The sequence below is a fragment of the Lynx rufus genome, unplaced genomic scaffold (genome assembly GCF_022079265.1).
Source record: "Lynx rufus isolate CCGP_SWC_20201006 ecotype Redwood Valley unplaced genomic scaffold, mLynRuf1.p SCAF_2, whole genome shotgun sequence".
Lineage (NCBI taxonomy): Eukaryota > Metazoa > Chordata > Mammalia > Carnivora > Felidae > Lynx > Lynx rufus.
The window spans coordinates 139,740,395-139,763,946 of record NW_025814834.1 but is presented as its reverse complement, the minus strand read 5'-3'; the positions used below and the strand labels follow the sequence as shown (position 1 = coordinate 139,763,946).

General features: G+C 35.1%; 1 protein-coding gene across 1 annotated transcript in view; it reads right to left on the bottom strand.

The window, feature by feature from the left end:
- DPYD (dihydropyrimidine dehydrogenase) overlaps positions 1-23,552 on the bottom strand; it is an 862,187-nt gene that overhangs the window by 137,296 nt on the left and 701,339 nt on the right. The window contains exon 19 of the mRNA XM_047084253.1: positions 19,143-19,285. Coding sequence (XP_046940209.1) covers positions 19,143-19,285 — 143 coding nt within the window. The remainder of the gene's footprint in view (positions 1-19,142; positions 19,286-23,552) is intronic.

Sequence of the window (23,552 nt, the reverse complement as noted above, 5' to 3'; positions counted from 1 at the left end):
TCACACATATGCATACATATATTGAAGTATTCATGTGTAGCAGTCTAGATTCTAGCTCCCCTGAAGGACTGATAAATTAGAGCCAGGAGAAGCTAAGGGAAAGGTCTCTATTCTGTTTCGTGTCTGGATTTTCTCATCTAATTGTTTAGTTTCTGCATCACATACCCAGGTCAGTGCAGTTGTCTCCTTGGATCAGGCCTGATATTTTCATTTTATTTATTTATTTTTAATGTTTATTTATTATTGAGAGGCAGAGAGAGACAGAGCATGAGCAGGGGAGGGGCAGAAAGAGGGGGGAGACACAGAATCCAAAGCAGGCTCCAGGCTCTGAGCTGTCAGCACAGAGCCTGATGTGGGGCTTGAACTCACGAACCGTGAGATCATGATGTGAACCAAAGTCAGATGTTTAACCGACCGAGCCACCCAGGCGCCCCCTAATATTTTCATTTTAAATAATTCTTTCTCTATCTTTAATTATTTAAAATTTGTAATTTAAATTTAAAGTTCAGAACTTCATCAACTTACCCTAAATAGTTCAAGGTAAATAATCAAATTTGCTACTGAACAGAGTCATGCAAATGCTGGCATTTAAAATAATTTGCTCTCCTCTAATACATGTCCTGCAAAATTTCTGCCTCTTCCTTTCCAGAAAGGCCTTCTCCCTCTATTTGCTGGAGATGTGTAGCCAGAAGTATTTAATAGATCACTCTGGATTTTGATCATAAGAAAGCAATTTTAAGACATCATCTCTTCAAAAAAGTCTTTCTCTATTACTCAAAAATTACCCACTCACTCATTTATTCTCTCATTCCGCAGACACTAATTTATAAATTAGTTCCTTGGTTTCTTTTCAAATTCTATTATCAAACAAAACTTCTGAATGCGGTAGCCTCGGGTTATGCTGTTCATTTTTATCTGTCAGAATAAACCTTCCTTGAAAAGCTGTTGTGAGGACCAAATGAGATAAGAATTATGAAGTGCTATTTACCAGGAAGTAAGTCTTCCTCAGTCCATATGTGACACAGTGGGTCTCATTCAGAGGTAAAAATAAGTATTCAAGTTCTTAATTGTATGTCTTACTGTGAAACTGGTGCCTTTTGAGTTTTCTTCCCATATTAACCAATTTCTCAGATAAGTTACTATGTTGAGGCCCTGGACTAAAACTATCACGTCTATGTTGTCAACAACTGCCTTATCACATACAGAGGAACACACAAGATAGAATGTTAAGACCAAAACATGACTGAATATCACCTGTCATACTTTGACAGCATAAACTGAAATCTGACTACCACCCCCTCCCCACAAATCAATATACTATAGGTTCTAAATCAATTATTGAATATGAATTAGAATATGAATATGAATGCAAGAAAAGAACAAGGTAAATGCACGTAAGTGAATTTTATATGTTTTATATTTCAGTCTTGTCTATAAAATGTCACACTGTAAATTAAACTATTGCTTGTATTCTGAGATTGTTATAGGGAACATTACCTAATTTTACAATGCTTTAAAAATGCCATGAACTGATTCTGTTTATTAATTCTGCAATACTCATATTTATTTTGTGTATTTGAGAGACATCAGGCCCTATGAATATGCAACATTATACCTAATTTAGTTCTGTAAGACCAGGCATGCACAATGCATGCTGTATTTGGCCATACTGAATTCCCAAGTGATTAAGTTGATTTTTTTTTTTAGCTTGCATCATTGTTTTCAGGCCCAATGATGAATCATAGAACTTTTCTCTCACCTCATATACATTACTGCATCTGGTGTCATTAGGACTGAGTTAATATCCAGAATGTAGTGATTGATTTAGGGAGACGATAATGAGATTATGGCTCATGCCCTTAAAGCATGACAACTGAAATCCTATCATTTTCCACATGAGGAAATATGCTAAATATTATAATATCTGATGTGTCTATCACCGTAGGATTAAGCCAGCTATCTGAAACAGAGGTTTCATATTTTGATCCTTAGACATATTATTTTCTTTTGTCTTACAAACACAGCATAAATTTTTTGAGGATAGTGAAGGTTTATATTTGCATGCCCAAATTTTTAATTCCAAGAAGTTCTTAGGTCCTCTTGGTTCAGATCTGTCAGCTTAAATAAAAGAAGCCAACAGCAATCATTGTCTTTCTTTCCTCTGATTTTGTGGGTGGGATCAGTGAACAGGGTAAGGAGGTGTTTAACTAGAAATATGTATATTTCAAGCCAAAAGAATCTGGTTTGTATTTTCAGAGACCCATAGGTCATAAAAACATAGAATGTGTGGGAAATCTGACCATAGCAGAGAAGCAATATTTCCTGGTATCTGAAGATGAGTTAGGGAAATGGATAAATATGTTTTTAAGGACTAACAAATTTAGGATTTTTTTTCCTTTGGAGGGATATGTTTTCTAGACTTTTTATTTACTTTATTTAAAAATATACATTTGATGTAAATTGTATTTCTTGTAATCTTTTCCTTTAACACTCATGATCCTCTTAAGCTTGGCTTTAGGAATATATATCTGAGAATGATAAGAGATAAATGAAACTGGCCTCTGAAATATTCAATACCCAGATGCTTACTGCTTATTTCTAAATATTCACTGATCTACACATCAACCCAGTCATTCATCTCTCAGCATCCATCCACAAGCACGTATCCACGTATCTGCTTTGTGCCCGATTCCTCTAACCACCGTGAGGCATTCATAAGAAGCAGAAAGGAATGTGTATCCTAGCTGGGGGAGAAGACATACACTCATTTATCAGTATTAGGTTATATATGCATTTGAAGGCTTGGTACATCTCTGGAAAATCAGATAGAAAAAAAGGAGAGGCAACTGTCCATCTGACATCTCCACTGGTGTCTCCTGGGCATCCTGACTATGGCCAGAACAGCATTCTTGATTTTCCCACTCCCTGCAACCTACTTTTCCAATAGTCCAAAAGCTAAAAATCATTCTCCATTCCTTTATTTTCTGGCTCACAAAATTATAATCTCTCAGCAAGCCTTATTGCACCACTTCAAATATATATTGTGAATCTGTCCATTCTCTCCACATTCATTGCTTTTTGTTATTCAAATCCATCGTCATCGCTCACCTGCACTACTGCAATAGTTCCCACCTTCTACTATTGAAATTAATTACCCCCAAATTAATTATCTATACAATAGCTAGAATGATTATTTTAAAATATGAATTAGATCATATCTTACCGCTGCTTAAAACCAACAATGTCTTACCTTGCTTCGAAATAATAGGGACACCTGCTTTAAAGCACTGTATGATCTGGTCCCTGCTCACCTCTCTTACTCATGCCCACTATGCTGTAGCCACAATGGCCTTTTCTGAGCAGGCAAAGAAAAAAAAAAAAGAAAAAGAAAAAAAAATCTTGCCATTTATGTTTTCATTTTTACATTTGGGGTTTTTCCCTGTCTACCTGTAATGCTCTTCTCCATATTTTCACATGTTTGGGTAAATCTTATTGCGTTCTCTTCTTTAAGTATCACCTCTCTAAAGGACCTCCCCACTCAGACCATCCAGGCTCCTAGGCAGTAGCACATTTACTGATTTAAATTCTCTAAATAGCATTTATCACTATTTGACTTTTTTCTTATATGTTTGTTTCTTATTATTGTGCCTGGTATCTATTAGACACTCAGTAACTATTAATAGGATAAATGGACATTATGACCAATACATAATACAGTCTGATGACATGAACCTCTTGAATGAATTTCTCAACAGATGTTAGTTGTTGATACCTCAAAGCCAATCTCTCATCTCTTTAACATTTCCTAAATAATAGATAATTTTAAAAATTAAAATACTTAAATCAGACAGAAGCATATATACCAGGTATGATTAGTGTTTATTTGTAAAAAAATAGTCTAATTTTAGTACTTTAATGCATAGAACACATTAAGAAATCTAGGAAGGCCTCTACCAAGGATGCCTTAATCAGGCAGGCCTATTTGAATGCGCTTACTTTTAAATTAGGCAGGGTTCATAAACGTTAATTTAATTTGATTACATCTGAGATATTAATACTATAAATGTTAACAGATCCTTATAAAAGGCATTATGTCATTTTTCTAGTAAGATGAAAGAAACAGAACTTTTAAGCATTATTGATATCCTCATGTTTACCCTAAAGATTTTTCACCATGAATCCTTCAATCCAGATTTCAAACTTTTGCATTTAATAATTTTGTTACATATAGTACTTAATCCATCTCTAATTATGTGGGTTTCTTAAAGCAACATTATTAAGGCATAATTTAATACCATAACATTTATTTATTATAAGTATGCAAGTCAATGACTTCTAGTAAATTTACAGAGTTGTGAAACTATCACCACAACCCACTTTTAAAATATTTCCATCAGCTAAAAGTTCCCTGTGCCTTTTACAGCCACTCTCCCACTACTGATCTGTTTTCTGTCTTCCTAGATTTGCCACTTCTAATAGTTTCTTATAAGTGGAATTATACAATACAAATATTATAGTATTTTGTGTCTGTCTTCACCGAGCATAATATTACACATGCTAAAACAATGTATGTTGTTATGGTATCAGCCCATTCTATTGCTGAATACTATTCCATTGTGTGCATGTACCACGTTTTGTTTATCGGCTCATCAACTGATGGCAATCTGGACTGTCTTCAGTTTTGGGGTTTTAGGAGCAATGCTGCCATGACTGTGTATGCAAGTCTTTTTGTGGATATATGTTTTTACTATTCTTGGGTAGACACCTGGGAATGAAATTTCTGGATTGTATGGTAAATTTATTTTGAACTTTCTAAGACACTGCCAAACTGTTTTCCAAAGTAGTTGCACGACTTTACATTTCCACAAGAAATACATGAGTTTTCCAGTTTCTCCCCATCCCCGCCAGCATTTATTACTGTCTATCTTTTGACAACAGTCATTCTAGTAGGCAAAAATGCCAATATAATGTGGTGGTTGAAAATCAGATGCTAGGTCAAATTGTTGGAATTTAGATCACAGCTTTGCCACCTATCATCTTGTAATTTAACATTCTTGGCTATAAAACATGGACAATGCTAATATCTATCTCTCCCAGGATTACTAGAGGATAAATGAACTAATATAACTATTAGCTTACAAAGTATCTGGCACATAATAAATTCTGTATAAGCATTACCCATCATAATAGTTTTGCTATTATCATTTGCAAAGTTAAAATGTACTTATACCCTGTGGACTATAGGTAAGCTGTGGATTATAGGTAAGCTTTGAGAAGCTGTTTATGTTCTCTTAATTATCAGTTCCCTATAGGTGTTGGCCTATTATGATAGGTATCACAAAGTCCAGGCACTAGAATGCCAGGTGCTATAAAAATCTACAAAATCTATAAAAATCTACTATTGAAAAAAACCACTACAGATCTCACACATAATTAGAATGGGTAATACTCTAAATAGCCAGAATGACCTACCAGGCAACTTTATTTTTTTTTTTCATTGATAGTCATGCTTTTTATTTATTTTTTAAATTTTTTATAAGGCAACTTTAGATAAAGATAGGAATTAGACTGTCTGATTTAAATAGTGCCTATCATTTATTTCTAAAATTTTTAAAAAATGTTTTATTTATTTTTAAGACAAAGAGAGACAGAACATGAGTGGGGATGGGGCAGAGAGAGAGGGAGACACAGAATTTGAAGCAGGTTCCAGGCTCTGAGCTATCAGCACAGAGCCCGACATGGGGCTCGAACTCACTAACTGTGAGATCATGGCCTGAGCCAAAGTCGGACTCAAATGACTCAACTGACTGAGCCACCCAGGCGCCCCCTATCATTTATTAATAAAATACATAAAATAATTTATTTATTAATAAAATGTGCCTATCCATGGAAAAAGTTGAAAGCTGGTATAAACAAGTTGTTTTCCCTTACAAAGTTGCATTCAGTTCTCAATTACTTGGCAGTAAGGTCCTTCTTCCTCCCTTTTCTTTACTCCATCTATTTGTTTATCTCTTTTTTTGGTTTGCTTGACTATTTGCATGATTCATGGATCACTGCTGCTTCTGACCAAGGAATGAGTGGAGAGCCAGGCAAACGATAACATTCCCCCTTCTCAAATCACTATTATGACCATTTTAGACACTTTTGCAGAGAGGTACAAGTCCCAACTGTTTGTGAAATATATTCTGATTAATAGCTTTAGAAGATGTTTTGCATACATGTTACTCAATCTTAAAAGAACATCATGAAAGCCTTCCAGATTACTTTTTCCTAATTTCCAGATATAAGCAGTGTGCATTCCACATGCTTAGGTCATTGCTGTCCTAAGTTCTCCAGGTTTCAGGAAGTCTTTGGGTACCCATTTAATTCCCTAACAGTGATTTTTGAGAACACTCAACTTCTTAGCTTTCTCTGTCTCATTCTGGGACAGAATGTAGGTTATAGTATAGCAAAAATATTATTATCACTTATTATCACTATTTTCACTTACCTGTGTTACTATCAATAGTCATAAACAAAGATAATAAGGACAATATAAATATAATATTTAGCTGTCTCTGCACTGATAAGTTTTTATCCATTTCTGAAATTCTAGGCTTTTACAAAAATAGCGTGAATGTATTCTGTCTAGTTTTAGAAAGATATATGGAGGTAGGTTTTCCACAGTATGAAGGCAGAATTTGCTTATAATTTTAACTGGATAACTTATAAGATAATAAGTTATCTGTCACTATGAATATACAGGCTGGATAACCAGACATACAGAAGAGGTCAGTATCCTGGATGAAGTGCCAGAATGGGACACGTGACCCTCCAGAAGGATGAACTTCAACCAATGGGAGAAAGAAGGCTGGAAGGAATGGCAGATAAATTTTCTCTCACTTTTCCCTGGGATGGATTGTCCCAAGGCACTATTTTCCATCTAGTCTATCTGGAGATGTTCCATTTGGCCAATTGACTGTGTGTATTGCTTGCAGCTTGTGAAGCAGTGGACTACTCAGTAATGCATTACCTTGTATTCAGATCCCAATTTTCTCTTTCTTCTATTCCCTTTTTCTCTAGCTACTCTAGATTTTACTTTCTGAACCTTAGCACTCGGCCTTTTCTTCAGGTGCTGTTTCCAATCAGCCTAAGCTAAGATACATGCTAGTGAAAAGTTAGAATAGAGGGGTGTAAATTTTGTTTTAAAATTCTTTATCAATGCATAAAAATAGTAGCAGGGGGTGATGATGATAATGGTGATATAATTAATATCCAACATCTTGGGCACTGTGTTGTAGGTACTGTTTGAAATGCTTTCCATGTGATAATATTTAATCCTCATAACCATCCTATGAAGTAGGTATTATTATCATCAACCCGACTTCTCAGATAACAAACTTGAAGTATAAAATGTTCACAGATCCAATAAAGCCAAAGTCATATAGCTAGTGAGCAGCAGAGCTAGGATTTCACTACAAGCTATTTGATGCATTTTCATTTGTGCTGAAGCGTGCATCAGTAAGATGTAGTCTTATTGGGCTTCCTGTGCCTGGCTGGCAATCCTGAGGTTGATATTACTGTCTGTGTCGCAAACTCCAGACAAGGCCGTGTGGGTCCTTGCCATACTGTTTATGATTAGGATATAGTCTCTAGGGAATGGAGGTCTCTTTCTTTCTTGCTTGCTTTCAAGAACGTGCCATTGTCCCAAACGCTCTACCTACAAGGCTACTCAGCTTGCATCAAACAGAAGCACTGCAAAACACCTACTTGGTTGAACCAAAGTCTCTCGTATCTTCCCTTATCATAGAGGTTTATCAAAGGTCTACTTTATGTTATACTTAATTCAGGGCATTTGTAGTTTCACCTTGAATCATACTTACCACCATCATCCCTGTGTGTTACATCCACCTTGTATGCAAACAGACATGCCCATGCTCAGGCTCATTACACTCCATCATGTGACTGTTTGGGGCTAACCTACAATGGTTCCCACTTTGTGTGATGTAAGATACTTATGACTGAAAGTGACCTATACTTTCCTTTTGCCTTTCTGTTGCTCTATTTAAAATAATGACTACAGAATCTCTTTCAACAAAAGGTCATTTGTGTCAATGGACAGAACACAGAGGATCAGATCACCTGTGGTAATTGCAAATTAATGCTCTCTTGGCAATGCATTAACTACACACTATTGATCTACAATTGAATCATAGAAGCTACTGAGAAGTGATTTTACTTTCCTATTTTTTGTGCTTTTATTGCTTTTTCCATAATGCATTTTTCTTTCAACTGGAATTTTCCCTAATTGTCTCCATTTTTAATTTCCTACAGTGACATGACTTCTAACTTATAATTAGAATCTGTAAAAATTCATGTCTCTGTCTCAAAAGGCTTTTAGAAATCTACTGAACTATAACTTTGATGCCATAAAATACATACATGATACACAGATACATTGCTAGAGAGCCAAATTCTTGAATGATTTTTTTGTTCACTTAGATAAAACAGAAAAATATTTGGTTCTCTACCTGAAATTACAATTTGTTGAGTAGTCTGTAGTAAAACATTCAAAAGTTTCCCTTAAATGCATTTTCTTTGGGAACATTAATGATGAAATTTTCTTTTCTAGAACAAACTTTTAAGATAGAAGTAAACAGTTCATTTCAGAGATGAATTTTTTTAAGTATAATGTGAGAGGAAGATACAATAATCCAGTCAATATTATATATATCTGCATAGGATGTTACTGACAAAGCCCACAGTTCCTCATGTTTGTGCCAAACTCTTAACCAATAATTATTCTATCTGGGGGAACCAATTATAAGCTTGTATTTCAATGGTGAACTTGATAATGTTCCTACGCTAGACAGGTCATCTGGCCTAAGCCTGGTTTCTGAAATGTGAATTAGGAGTCACTGAACTAAAGAAATACCCTGACAGCAATTCCCTTTAGAAGTTCTCATAAACCTTAAACTTATCATTGATTTTCTAAACTTCTAAATGGGAGACATAGTTGTGATTTCCACTAAAGGTCTTCCTAAAATGTTTTTAGGCCTGTAAGAATTTTAATATTTCACTACATTTTTTCATAATCATTATTTGCATCAATACTCACAATTAATACTGCAAAAATAAATGTGCACTCAAATTGTTTGCCTGTTCTTTATTTCTCAGTAAATCGTTATTATCTGTTCCAAAAAAGCCCTTAATAAATGTCAATTGCACTACTGGAATTACATAATCCAGTTATTCTTTTTTCTAAGAGTTTTAAATTAGAGACAGATACAATCAAAGTTGATATTCATTAATCTTAGAGCTGGACCAGGGTGCTGAAGTCTCCCTGATGTGCCAGGCTTTGCTGGGTGGCAAGAAGAGTAGCTGAACCAGGGTGGCTGGAGCAAGAAAGAGCCACTCCAGGGACTGGGACTCTGATTTGTGGTATTCCCTTCAACATATTAAATGTCACTTCTTCCTTACAATGACCCAATGAGATAGGTCCTATAAACTTCCATTTTACAGGTGAATACACCAAAGTGTACAGAAGTTAAATAAGCTCAAATTTATTCAGCCATTAAATGGTGAAACTCGTGGTTGAACAAAGGCGGTAGAACCTCAGAGCTCCTTCTCTTAACTACCACACTATACATGGCAGTACAACCACCTCTGGATATCTAACAATGGCACACAATACTATTAAGGATCTTCAAGGACAGAATGAACTGAAGTTTTCAAAAACATGTTAGCAACCAATAATAGGGTTTATTAAATAAGTGCATTAAGAACATGATGTTGAAAACATCAGTTTGCAAGATAAAAACCAAACCCGTGTATTAGGCAGTGATATGGAGGCATAAGGCAGAACTACTGAGCTTCAGTTTTAGCTTGGGAAGAAGAGATACCACTAGCCTTTCTAAAGCAGGTCTCAGAACTCAGTTTCAGTTTTGATTCAGAGCCCTATGTGTTCCGTGGTGCAGCTACTGTCTGCAAGGGTCTTCTTTCCTTCTCCTCTTTTCTACTCTCTCTCAGCCTTAGACACATCCTATATCAAGATCAGAAAGCAAGCAAATGAATCTTAACATTGTCTAATCTTTGAAGATGATTAGAAATCAGACCAAAATCTGCTCCAATAAATATGGGCTAGGAAGAAAATCACGAGTGTCTCAACAGAAAAAAAAAGAAAAGAAAAACACACTTCAGTAAATTCAGAATGCACCACCACTAAAATGATGACTGGATCTTTTGAGAAGAAAGTACTCCAGGGAGTCTAGTTTGCTGTGAATATATTGTGGGGGTGATGGCCAAAAGTGAGGCTTTACTACAAGACTTACATGAGGCTTGTACACATGTGTGTAGGTGTCAGGAGGATAAAGTTTCTAAGGTTTGGTTTGTTATAATTGCAAAAAGAAACCGCTGCCCCTAAACATAAAAATGTATTTAAAAAAAATCAAAGGATCCGGTCTTAAAATAGCATGTAAAAATATCGAAACCTGTTTTTTTATCCATCAGAAGAAGGATAGTAAGCATAAGAAGACAGAAGTCATTTAAAAAGAAGATAGGCCATAACCCAGGAACATCATTATTATCATAAGCTAATAATTCAGTGTCATTTCAAAACTGTAACTAAGAAAAGTGATAAAGAATTGGGACAGCACATGCAAAGCAAAATACTGGGGTACAAAACTGAATGTCATGATTAGAAACTCTTAGGGAGGTAGGCATTTATGAGGAATCAACTGTGAAATGTCCTTTTGGTCTATGTTTTCATTCTTTTCTTATGAGAAAAAAAAAAACTTAGAATGGCACAAACAATCTATTCTAATCTGAACCCTTGGGGGAAAAATTCAAATATATTATGTACGTGATAGTACTAAATGGTTCTGGAAAGAGACTTTTGTTAGTCCGACTTTTGGGTTAATATTTAATAATATCTTTTTTGTGTAGAAAGTTGATGTCGACATTCTACTGTTAACAAAACATGCACTTAGAGATATGTTTCCGCTAGAAGTGATGTTCTTGTGTTGATAAAGTCACATTTGGGGGACCATTGTCCTTGGGAATAATGAAAAAATTATCTGCAAGGCAACTAACCAAGGATGAAGGAGGCTGTCAGTATCCTTACAAGAGGAGGGAATTGAAATCTTAGAGGATAAAAACATTAATTAAAAAGGGAACAAAATGCCATGAAAGTACAAAGTAGACAGGGCCAACTGGGGATTTATTTGTTCTTGAATCTGAGAAGAGAGCAGGGGTGTGGTGTCAGCCTGTGAAAACATAAAGACGGTCACTCTTCAATACTTTTCCATTAAACATAAATAACATCAAAATCCACCCTCAAAGTATGAAGAGTAGTTATTGATAGTATTCAAAATACATTACCTCCCAAAGTGACTATTTCTAACAGTCATTTGGATGGACAAATTATGGGATGGTTATTAAAAAATCAGTTATGCCCAATCACAACTCATTTCAAATGATACTGATAAATTCAAAAGCTTGAGAGAAAAGCAACAAAGAAAACACAATATTTGGAAAACAATATGTGACATGAAAATATCTAAGCAACTGGGTTTTTTTTTTTAATTGAATAATAAGAGGATAAGTAGTAATTTAAAACTTTGGTCAGGAATATGAAGATTTTTTGACAAAGAAGTTTAACTAGTAGTTAACCATATCTCTGCATACAACGTGAAAAGAAGCAGACAAAATAAAGGATCTGGTAAGAGTCAGGGAAAAAAAAGAACTTTGGCCAAAGTTTATGCAAGATCAGATATTTCATATGGCTGTATCTACAAACATCTTTGCTAACTCATGGTTATTTTTTCACATAAAACAGTCACTATGTGATACTTATGGTAAAACTGTCTTTCAAAAAGATTAGACTTAATTTCAATTAATTCCCTTTGAATTTAGATGTTAATCTTCCTACCAAGTGGAGAGTGTGTAATCATTTGAAGGCCTAACAGGTTTCCATTTAATTTCCTCTATTTGCTTATAAACAACACTGTTGCACTGGAATCACGATGCTTTTCAAAAATTAAAACCTCTTCTGTTAAAAGTAACCATCCATTAAACTAATTTAAAATAATGTAATAATTGACACGGTAATTGTAATTTCATTGAATGGATACTAAGAGCATATTTTTTTCTCATATATCATTCTAAGAATATAGGATTTCTATTTTTTTCAATACCCACTTGCAAATTGTTCTTAAAATTGTAAATGAAGCACTCATTAAAGCTAGGAAACAAGAAACTGCATAGTGGAAAGAAAAATATGTCTATTTTAACTAGCTATGTGAAACAGTTCAGATGCCATTTAAAATAACTGAATGGTATTGACTATTCTTCATTCCTATATCATAGGCTTACTTTAAAGTGAATGAAGATGGGAAAAAACCTAAGAAACCATTGAATAACTGCTTCCCACCTACCCAATAAAAATTGAGAATACAGTGTGCAAAATTTTTATCCTCTCAAGACCCCCATCAATAGAGCTGAAGCACTGACATCTTCCTGCGTGCTATGACGAAGAGAAAATGTCGGTAAAGCATCTGCACTCAGGTGGAAACAGTGTCATCGTCTGCTTCAATTACTTCTTTTTCACTGGTTTTAATAAAATAATACATCTCCTGATCACATTAAAATATTCCATTTAGCTTGAACTAGCTCCATTAGAACAGCTTTGATTATTGTTAAAAATTGATTTGGTTATCTAAGTTTAGTGACTGTCCACCACATGACCATGATTCTTCACAGCAAATGCCCACTATGCTCCCTCGTTCTGTTGTATTTCAGGATTTTCTATTAACTTCAGTGACAAACCCTAACAAAAGAAATGGGATAAAAAAAAAAATCCACCCATACAATCTCAATGAAGGCACAGGTCATAATTGTACATGAATGAACTGATGGCTTCCTATAATTTCCGATGTCCTGAGTCAAAGTCCTTAATAGATTAAATTGTAATGGGCAATATCATTAAATTAAATTATAGAAACCCAGAGTCATTCAGTGAAAAAAAGGTACTATAGTACTTATATCCTCTATCTATATACAATAGAGAAGAGTGAACATTTTGTAATGAAACTTATCACTAAAAGCAACTGACTTAGTCTGGATTTTAGCTGCAACAGAAATCTCTAAATCGTTTTTTATTATAAGAAACTGTAAACTAGTACTAAATCAGAGGAAAGGGATATAGGACTCAGCAGGAAGGCTAGGTCTGGGAGTAAAAAACTAAAAGTAAAAGCATAACAACAACAACAAAACCCCAGTTTTAATTTATTGAAGTCCTCTCTTCAAACTACGTTAAAGGGGAATTATTCAAGTTATTTATTTACTGTCCTCTTCATGAATAACTAATTGGCAGACAGAAGCAAACTTCTATTCTTCAGAGTAACCCCACAGAAGATTTTAAGACCTCAAGAGTTTATGAAGAGTTTGAGAATATAATTTAACAAGGAAGTACTTACAAATTTTAGTATCTGAAATTGACCAATAATTTTCACCTGTCCTTTTTAGAGCCCTAATTTGCATATTCTAATTAATGAAAACCTATCAAGTAAGAAGAAAAATCACATTTCGAACACACTGGAGTTTATACAAATAAATTAGAAATCCATTTAGCTGACAAAGTTATAAGAGCAGATACCCAAGAACACAAACACATAATTGGTTTTGAACCTTATTTCTTGGCCACAGTCTTGTATTTGGTTCTTTTGTAATAGTCATTTTCACTCCAAAGATGTACTAGGGAAATGATCTGGAACCCAAATTACTCTCTAGCTAATTCCTTAGTTTTTATATTCAACATTCACTGAAGCATTCTGAAGGTAGAATTATTGGATGCTTCACCACTGAGAAGTTAACATCCTTGTCAAAGCAAGTTGCAGAATAAGATAATAGAAATAAACAGTGCCACTGAGAAATGATACATTCCTAGAAATGGTAAGAAGACTTCAAAAATTACCCATTAAAATGCAACCTGAAACTCTAAAAGGCATTTCTGTTTATGAACTGCAAAGTGATCTACAATATTTTGTAATTTTTATATTTCAGTTAACCCTCAAATAAAAATTTAAGCAAGTGATGCTCCAACATTAAGTATTTTCCCTTGATAACATCTCCCTGAAATTTACCTTTTCAGTGAGGCCTCTTTTTTTTCATAGCACTTGTGATCTTACATACAAGATAATATACTCATCTTTCATATTTATTACATGTTATGTGTCTCCCCTCACTAAACTGTAAGCCCTGGAGGTAATGAACTGTTGCCTGTTATATTCACAGAATAATTTCAAATCCCTATAACAGTGCTAGGTATGTAGTAGGTTCTTAATAAATATTTATTGAATGAACAAATGTATGAATGATTCTCTGTGATGCATAATGATTAATAAGGGACGCATGTTTTATCACACTTATCCAACTTATGAAACAATTTTGGCTTTCCAGTTTGAAATGTCAGTACTTTTTCTAAAGTCACATAGAAGGTCACAGCTGTTGAATTCATTTAAATCTGAATTTGAAATTACTAAATCCTTATTCCAATAGTGAACTCACCTACCATATACCTACATAGTCTATGTATATGTATCAAGATCAGAATCAAAATATTTATTTGTGTCACTATTTGTACCCATTCCTTCTCTTTCTATACCCCAGTGTATCAGCACCACCACCCTGATACTTAAATGCATTTCATTTGATGACATCATGTAAAAAATGCATTTTGTCAGTATGTACTTCACTTCTGAGTAGAAAAAACTGGAAAGGTAGATTTGACAGTATGCCATCTAAAGATATATAAGGGGATGAGCTCTTCAAGAGAACTGTTATAGAATCAGAGAAAAGGACAGAGTTAGGTAAAAAGAGCCAGTGAACAAATGGCATCAGAGAAATACACGGTGTTGATGGAGGGTTTAGGGCCTTGAGGTACATGAAAAAGACATGAACTAACTGCTGGAGAGAATTTGATGTTTTTTTTTTTTAAAGGCAAAAACGGATGCTGACTAGCACCCATGGCCCAGCTGACATTAAACACTATGAATTTCAAGTAAATCCAGTTGGCAGAGTTACTTGAACTTTTCTAATAATATTCAGCAGCCCAGAAGTATAGAAAATTAAAGGTTAGATTAACCCAGGATTAGGGAGCTGAACAGGGTGAAATTCAGTTACAATGAAAGAGACACAGAAATATTGCACATTCTCCACCCCTTTCAAATGTCAAGTCAAAATTCTAAATGCAAGGGTTTTCCCTCTCACAACTGTATGAAGTATATCTAATAACAGTATTAAGTATCTCTTAATACTGATTTTAGTTCATACTTTAGCTAAAATTGGTTTAAAAATGTGTTCTGGCTAAATAAAACTAAAGCTAATGGTAGAATTGGTGCATAATCTATAATCTTCTACCAGTTAAAGCCTATGTGTAGAACTTTGCATTTTTAACAAAGTCATTTGGGAACTAACAGTTTACATAGCTGGAAAGTCTCCCTGCAGTTCCCAGACAGAGCTGAAAGGGAAGTCCTTTGGCAACCACTTTGTACACCATGTTAACACCTCATCACCTCTTCACAAGCTGGTTAAAAAAAAATCACAACTCCAACACATTTATTTAACAAATTCACTCAACAAATACTGAGTATGTTTCTGCTGTATACCAAGCAGTCAACACATTGGGTGACCAATGTTTTAGGATGAGGCCTGGTGCAAGAAGATTAATTGAGCAAAATGAATTTCATCTTTTGAAATCTGAGCCAAGAGGTATTAAGCTAGTGAGAAATTTCATGTAGAAGTTGGAGCTGAAAAACTACCATGTAGAGTGGGCCCAAGTGTCATGTGGCAGGTAGAAGTCCAGGGGAGGCAGAAACAAGGAGTAAGCTCTGGAGACAGAGTGAAAACTATAGATTCCTCTGAGGGAGAAATCACATGGACCATAGAAGAGAGATGGAGAAGATCTCTCCTGAGAACTGACCCACTGCTTCTACAATTCTAGTCCTAGGCTCCACTGATGCATAGACTATAATAGGCTCCATTTTCTTAAGGTACTTTGAGTGATTCTCTGCTTCTTGATCCAAGAGGAGCCTAAGCAGAAACCACAATTTGAATGATTATTTCACCATACAGTTTTGTGAGGACATATAGTATTCTACATATGCTGACATACTATGGTCCACACACTAAGTACACCTCTACTCGGCACATTTGTTGATTAATTTTTCTATGTTTCCACATTTCTTCTCTTCTTAGCATCCGTACTCTAAGGAATAAGCTGTAGCCTGAATATGTGAGCCTTGAGTAGGTGGGGAAGACCTGCCTATTACTGATACTCGCATCTTAGAGGTTCTAGGAGGGGGTCGGCAATGTGAGCAGTTGGAAGAGCATTGGCTTTACAGTTGTAAAACCTGATGTCTGTCCCTAGCACTAGTCATGTGACTTTGGCTACATTACTTTCATCCTTCAAGCTTCAACTGGTGTCAAAGTACAGGCACACCTCAAAGATATTGTGGGTTCAGTTCCAGCTCATCACAATAAAGCAAATAATGCACTAAAGTAAGTGAAATGAAATTGTTTTGGTTTCTCAGTGCATATAAAACTTGTGTTTATACAACACTATAGTCTATTAAGTGTGCAATAGCATTATGTCTAAAAATGTACATCCTTTGATTAAAAAATACTTTATTTCTAAAAATGCCAACCATCATCTAAGCTTTTAGTGAGTCATAATCACTGATCTTATATCATCAAAACAGATATAATAACAATTTTAAAGCATGAAATATTGTGAGAATTGCCAAAATGTGATACAAAGACACAAAGTGAGCAAATGCTGTTTGAAAAAAATGGTGCCAGTGGACTTGTCAGATGCAGGATTGCCACAAATCTTCAATTTGTAAAAAATGTAGTATTTAAAGTGCAATAAAGTGAAGGACAATAAAACAATTTCACTCTTGGGTAGGTGTGGAAATACTGTATGTAGCAGCAGCTAGAACCAGCACATGGAAGAATGTCAACAATCTTCACCCTCATGTGTGACTTGCCTAAGACTACATGTTTGGAAATAAGCAAGCATCTTTTCTGGAACCCTCTCATAACCCACTTGCATCCTCCAGTCCATACATTTCTCCATGTTCATGAAAGTAAATTCAGGTGATATTCAATCCTAGACATACATTATCCTCATATTTTTCTTGAAGATGGTGTTCCTTCTTCCTATATCTTTCCTTCCTTCCTTTCTTCCTCCCTTCCTTCCTTCCTTCTTACCCTTCCCTCTTCCTTCCTTCCTGATGTCCCAAGATACTTTCTTTAATATTTCCTTTCTTTTTAAGGAATTTCCTTTAGCCATTCTTTTAGTTATAGTCTCCTGTCAAAAAATTCTCTTAGTTTTTCCTCAGCCAAGAATGTGTTGATTTATCCTTTGTTCCTGAAGGATATAGGATTTTAGGTTGGTAGTTCTTTTCCTTCAACAACTGAAAAATATTGTTCCACCTCCTGGAGTTCATGCTTTATGATGAGAAGTCTATTTTGATTAAAATTGTTTTCTCCCTCTAGGTGAAATTTTTTTTTATTGTTTCCAAGGTCCTTTTTTTCCAAGGTCTAGTTTTCAGAAGTTTGACTATAATGGGTTTTGGTATGGATTTCTTTAGATCTATCATATTTGAGGTTCATTCACCTTCTTGAATCTACAGGATTTTGCCCTTTTAAAAAATTGGGAAGTTTTCAAACATTATTTCTTTGTCATCTCGTCCTTCTGTGATCTCTTCTCTGAATGTTAGATCTTTTGTTATAGTCTCACAGTTCCACGAAGTGCTGTTCATTTGTTTTTTTCAGTCTTTTTTCTCTGTGTTTTCCAGAGAGGTTAATTTCTATTGCTCTATCTTCCATGTCACTGGTTCTTTCTTCTGTTGTCTCCATTCTGCTGTTGAGCCCATTAACTGTTTTAAATTCTAGTTATTATAATTTTCAGTCTTGAAATTTGGTTCTTCTTTATATCTTCTATTAGCATTCTGATATATATTATTTCTACCTTAGATTGTATTTGTAAGAGGATGTTAACTCTGATTGTCAAATTAGCAACATGAGATATTTGTTCTCCACTTTCTTACCAGAGAATATAACTGAAGCTAAACTCTATGCTTTCTAATTTCATTCAATGCTAGGTAGTAAGAATCCATATTAATGGCGTATGATCTGAGAGGTCACAGTCTAGTAATCATATGAAAAATTTTATCCCTGGGTCAAGTTAGACCATCTAAACCTGCATATCTGGCCTCAGGGCCAGATATTATGCTATAATGCACCGAGGCACTGTATTGAGTCTTTGCTCAGCAACATTATAACAAGCAAGTGTATAAGTAATAAGTAATAAATTATATGTAGGAGTGCTATTAAGAGTATAATGTACTACATCTCAAAGTATTGCATTATGACAATAATAGAATAATTTCTCATAGCTCTATATCACAAGAAGCTGATCAATTTATATTTATATTTGGAAAGTTTTGTGAAACTAATAATTTCCTTGCTTTAGCTGCCAGGAAATTCAGAGTCAAATTTGGTAGATTTCGTGTATTGGTCTTACCCTTGACTTCAATTCTTTTTCTTTATTTTTCCCCCAACATTTTATTTATTTTTGAGAGAGAGAGAGAGAGAGAGTGCAAGCAGGGGAAGAGCAGAGAGAGAGGAATGAAGGAGGCTCCAGGCTCTGAGCTGTCAGTACGAAGCCTGATGCAGGGTTCGAACCCATGAACTGTGAGATCATGACCTGAGCCAAAGTTGGACTCCTAACCGACTGAGCCACCCAGGTGCCCCTCATTTTATTTTTCAATCAAAATTTTACTTTTACCCAGACTTCTTCAAATATTTGTTTTTTTCCAAGTTCTACAGTGTGCATTTTGGTACCTGGTTTCATTTATTCTGGCAACAGAGAGGAAAAAAAATATTTTTCAAAGATAGAGTGTTCATAAGTCCTTAATAGGTCAGGGAATAAATCTCAGGTTTGTTCTCTACTCACAACAGTAACTTAATGAGTGCTGCCATTTTAATCACACACTGTCTCTTTCTCAGGAGACCTTATACACATATATTTGTTATCACATAATTTACAGTGGATGTGTTCGATGGAGCTCTTTGAAGGGGCAGACAAACACAAGTACTACCTGAAGGACTGAGGCTCCACTGTGGAGAAACTGAAGACCACTTTCAGCCGAGTCAATTCCACCAGTGGCCAAAATGGGAAATCCAGGCAAAGCACGAGCAATGGAGGTCACAGCTCTCAAAGCAATAGGTCTGATGGCTGTGCCTACAGAAAATGAGAATAATCAATGGTTAGCATATTGACTAGTTGAAAATACTGCCTTATAATTATTATTATGTAATGGTGGTATTGTCCTAAACAAAAGTCAAATTTCTTTATCTGTATTTAAGATACATACATATATATATATATATATGTAATACATATACATTGCCATGTTTTATAGTATGCTAATTTGATGGATGTGTATTTACTTTAAAATTTTTGATGCTATTATTGCAAGCAAACGTGTTATGCAAGTGGATATAGCAACTGTAGAACTCCTGCATAAATTACATGCATAATACAATTTGATATACAGTAATGTGTAAAAGATTATATGGAATGTTCAAGCATCTGTTTTAAAAAGAACAAGGAACAGCAGATTTTGAAAAAGAAAAACAATCGCATACAGTGCATAAATAGACATACAGCTCTGTTATGTATAAAGCAGCTGGTGTGAATAGAGATACTGTGAAAACACTCAAGGTGCTGATGAACTTACAGATTCCATATTGCTTTTTACATGTATTACTCATAATTTGATGAAATTTAGTGAGCCTAATATAATTTTTCAGACATTAGAAAGTTTCAACCAAGGTATGGACAATTGCTAGAATTTAGTAATTAAAGAGTATGTGCTTAATTTTTTATACTTAGCCAGACATTACCAATATATTATTCCCTGATCATAATGAAAGCATCATGGATGGACAGAACACTTGGGGGATATTTTTAAAATGATTAACTGCACTAAAGCTGCTTTCAACTCTCAAGGGTTAACACACTCTGAAGTAAATTAATGCTTTCATCATATTGGGATATAATTTGATATTTCTGGTGTGGACTCATAAGTCAATGTTCTATAAAGGTATTTTCTGAACTAAAAATAGCTCTATCTATGCAAGAATTTGACATTACCTCAAACCAGGGTTCCATACACACACAAAAAAACCCCACAAACAAGCAACTGGTAAAATCACCTCATGTGGTGGGTACTTTAGCATCACCTCCACCACCACAAGCATCTCCACTGGCATTTTCAATATGTATTTATGGGAGCATTCTCTTTGAGGAAGCGCAAAGAATTTTCCTTAAAATTAGTGCATTTTTTTATCTTGTTCATAGGCATTTCAGATGATATTGAATTTATCTGTAACTGATGCTTTTGCATTAACACCAAAAATGTGTATGGAAATGTCTGTTCTTATTGCTCCCACACCTTAAAAAGCTTCCACTAGATACTAATGTCTCTCAGTCAAGAGTGTTCCATGTTGACACTTCAGAGTTCCATAACAGACACTGAAATTATAAGGCAGGAAAAATGAGGGCAAATTAGAAACTGAACACCAAGATCCTATTTCTACCTCAAAATGTTTATCAGTGATTTCTCAGTCTGTCTGGTTTAACCATAGAGTAGGTAACATAGTAGACAGGAGAATGCATAGCAAGAATACATACCCACACTGACACTCACATACATATTTATATATACAAATCTTTAGCTGTACTAAAAAAGATATCAAAGTAAGAATAAAACTTAAATGAAAGCATTATAAAGGAAATCTGTAACTTAAATAAATATTTTAGGAAGAGATATATCTATGTGCTCCTTATACCTGATATGTTCAGGACATATTAAGCTGATGGCTTTTACATACATGTTACTTTGAAATGATAAACACTGGGATTCTTTTTTTTTTTTTTTCTCATTTAGTTGACCCTAGAGAGTAAAGGAAATTTGAGCTAAGCAGATAAATAATTTATTTCTAACTGCACTGTTAGAAGACTATCATTAACACTAAGGGATAAAATTTCAAAGTGGTACACAGGGATTTGGCCAAATACTCCAATTGATATTAATGGACATCAAATGGCAAAATCCCAGAACACAGCTTTGAAAATTTAACCAGTTACGTTTAAAGGGCAACATTATTACACAGGTGTTAAAAAACACCAGCAAATCCTCAGTGGCATTTGAAGATGTTCAATTAGGTCAATAAGACATTTTCTATTTCATGTTTTTCTTTCTTTTCTAAAACTTTCTAATCTACCTAATGAACACAAAAACCTTTCAAACCAGTAAAGGTATATTCTTAAAAATTAAGAGTAATTATGTTCTCTGAGGAAATGTGATCCAAAAATGAAGAAATGGATCCCTCTGTTACTGGCTAATAGTAAATTCAGTTTTTATTTCCATTATAAATTCCATTTGATTAGTTTTCTTTGTAACTCAACTGATTTAATATGAAATATAATCTACCTGTTCTCAGAGAGCATTTTTATGGGGAATAGGTTTTAAAAATGACTTTTATCTACCATGAAAGGTTTCTGGGAGGAAATCTTTTGAAAGTATATAAAAGGATCTTTCTAAATTGTTATATAGAAATTTCTTTTTAGTTTTAAAATGATAGGTATAAAGAAATAAGGTTCAAGATAAAAATAAAAGTTTCGGTGTAAGGGAAAAATACATATAAATATTATTTAGAATGGTACATATGTCAATTAAAACACATAAATATTTCAAGGGTCATAGGTATTCAGATAAGGATTTTTACAACTTTGTCATTGCTACAGTAATTAATGATTTTAGACCAAAGACCAGGGAGGAAGAAGCCAGTTTGAGAGGCTTAAGGAGTTGAATGTGGTGTCCATCCTTAAGAAAATGAAAAGGTTTAAATCAAGAAATTGAAATCCTTTAAGCTTAAATGAACTCATAGGCAACATGCAATTTAAATTAAGCCCTCATCCACGTTGCCAGATGAACCTCATGCCTAATGGGAAATATCAAGCCATCCTGTTCCAACTGCGTGGAATGCTCCAATCAAGGTCAAGACATTCTGAATTTCCAAATTTTGAAACAAGCTGTAGGTTTAAACAAACAAACAAAGAAAACAACAAATGAACTGGAGTCCCAACACTGCTGCCAAGAGCTCTGATTCGTTCTAAAGCCGCCCTCTGGAAAAGCTGGTGGACTAGACATGAACTGTAACTTTTGACATCTAATCAGTCTAGGCCTTCCTTATAGTCACATCTTAGAATGCAAATCAATGTGCTGAGGTCATGGGTCTTCTTTGGGACACTTCAAAGAATATTTTTGGATTGATTCATGTTCTAGAAAAAATATTATAATAAGCCAGAGATTTTTTTAAAATGTTTATTTATTTTTCAGAGAGTGCAAGTGGGGAGGGGCAGAGAGAGGGGGTGGGTCTGAAGTGGGCTCTGCACCGACAGGCTGACAGCAGCGAGCCTGATGTAGGGCTGGAACTCACACACCGTGATCATGAGCCAAGTGGGAGGCTAAACCGATTGAGCCATCCAGGTGCCCCGCCAGAGATTTTTTAACTAAAAGTTAATCAATCTGATTAATTAAAAGTTAATCTGGTTGCCTGGGTGGTTCAGTCGGTTAAGCCCCGGACTTCGGCTCAGGTCATGATCTCACGGTCTATGAGTCCGAGCTCCGCGTCGGGCTCTGTGCTGACAGCTCGGAGCCTGGAGCCTGCTTCCGATTCTGTGTCTCCCTCTCTCTCTGGCCCTTCCCCTGCTTGAGCTCTGTCTCTCTCTCTCTCAAAAATAAAACAAACAATGGGGCGCCTGGGTGGCGCAGTCGGTTAAGCGTCCGACTTCAGCCAGGTCACGATCTTGCGGTGCGTGAGTTCGAGCCCCGCGTCAGGCTCTGGGCTGATGGCTCAGAGCCTGGAGCCTGTTTCCGATTCTGTGTCTCCCTCTCTCTCTGCCCCTCCCCCGTTCATGCTCTGTCTCTCTCTGTCCCAAAAATAAATAAACGTTAAAAAAAAAAAATTAAAAAAAAAATAAAACAAACATTAAAAAAAATAAATAAAAAAAAATTAAAGTTAATCAATCAATCAATCATTAAGAAAATGATACTATCTCTAGTCAATATCATTTTAAGTGCAATTTAAAAAATACTAACGTTGGGGCCTGGGTGGCTCAGTCAGTTAAGTGTCCCACTGTCGATTTCAGCTCAGGTCATGATCTCACAGTTCCTGGGATCAAGCCCTGCATCAAGATCCATGCTGACAATGTAGAGTCTGCTTGGGATTCTCTCTCTCCCACTCTCTCTCTCTGCCCCTCGCACTCTCTCTGTCTCTCTCTCAAAAATAAACACTCTCTCAAAAATAAATAAACATTTAAAAAATGCTACCATTAACTACAGTATTATATACTGATATGTAAGTCTTAAGATATTATGACTTAATCAGTTTCCTTACTCAGACCTTATTTATCCATTCATTTGTCCATCTGTCTACCC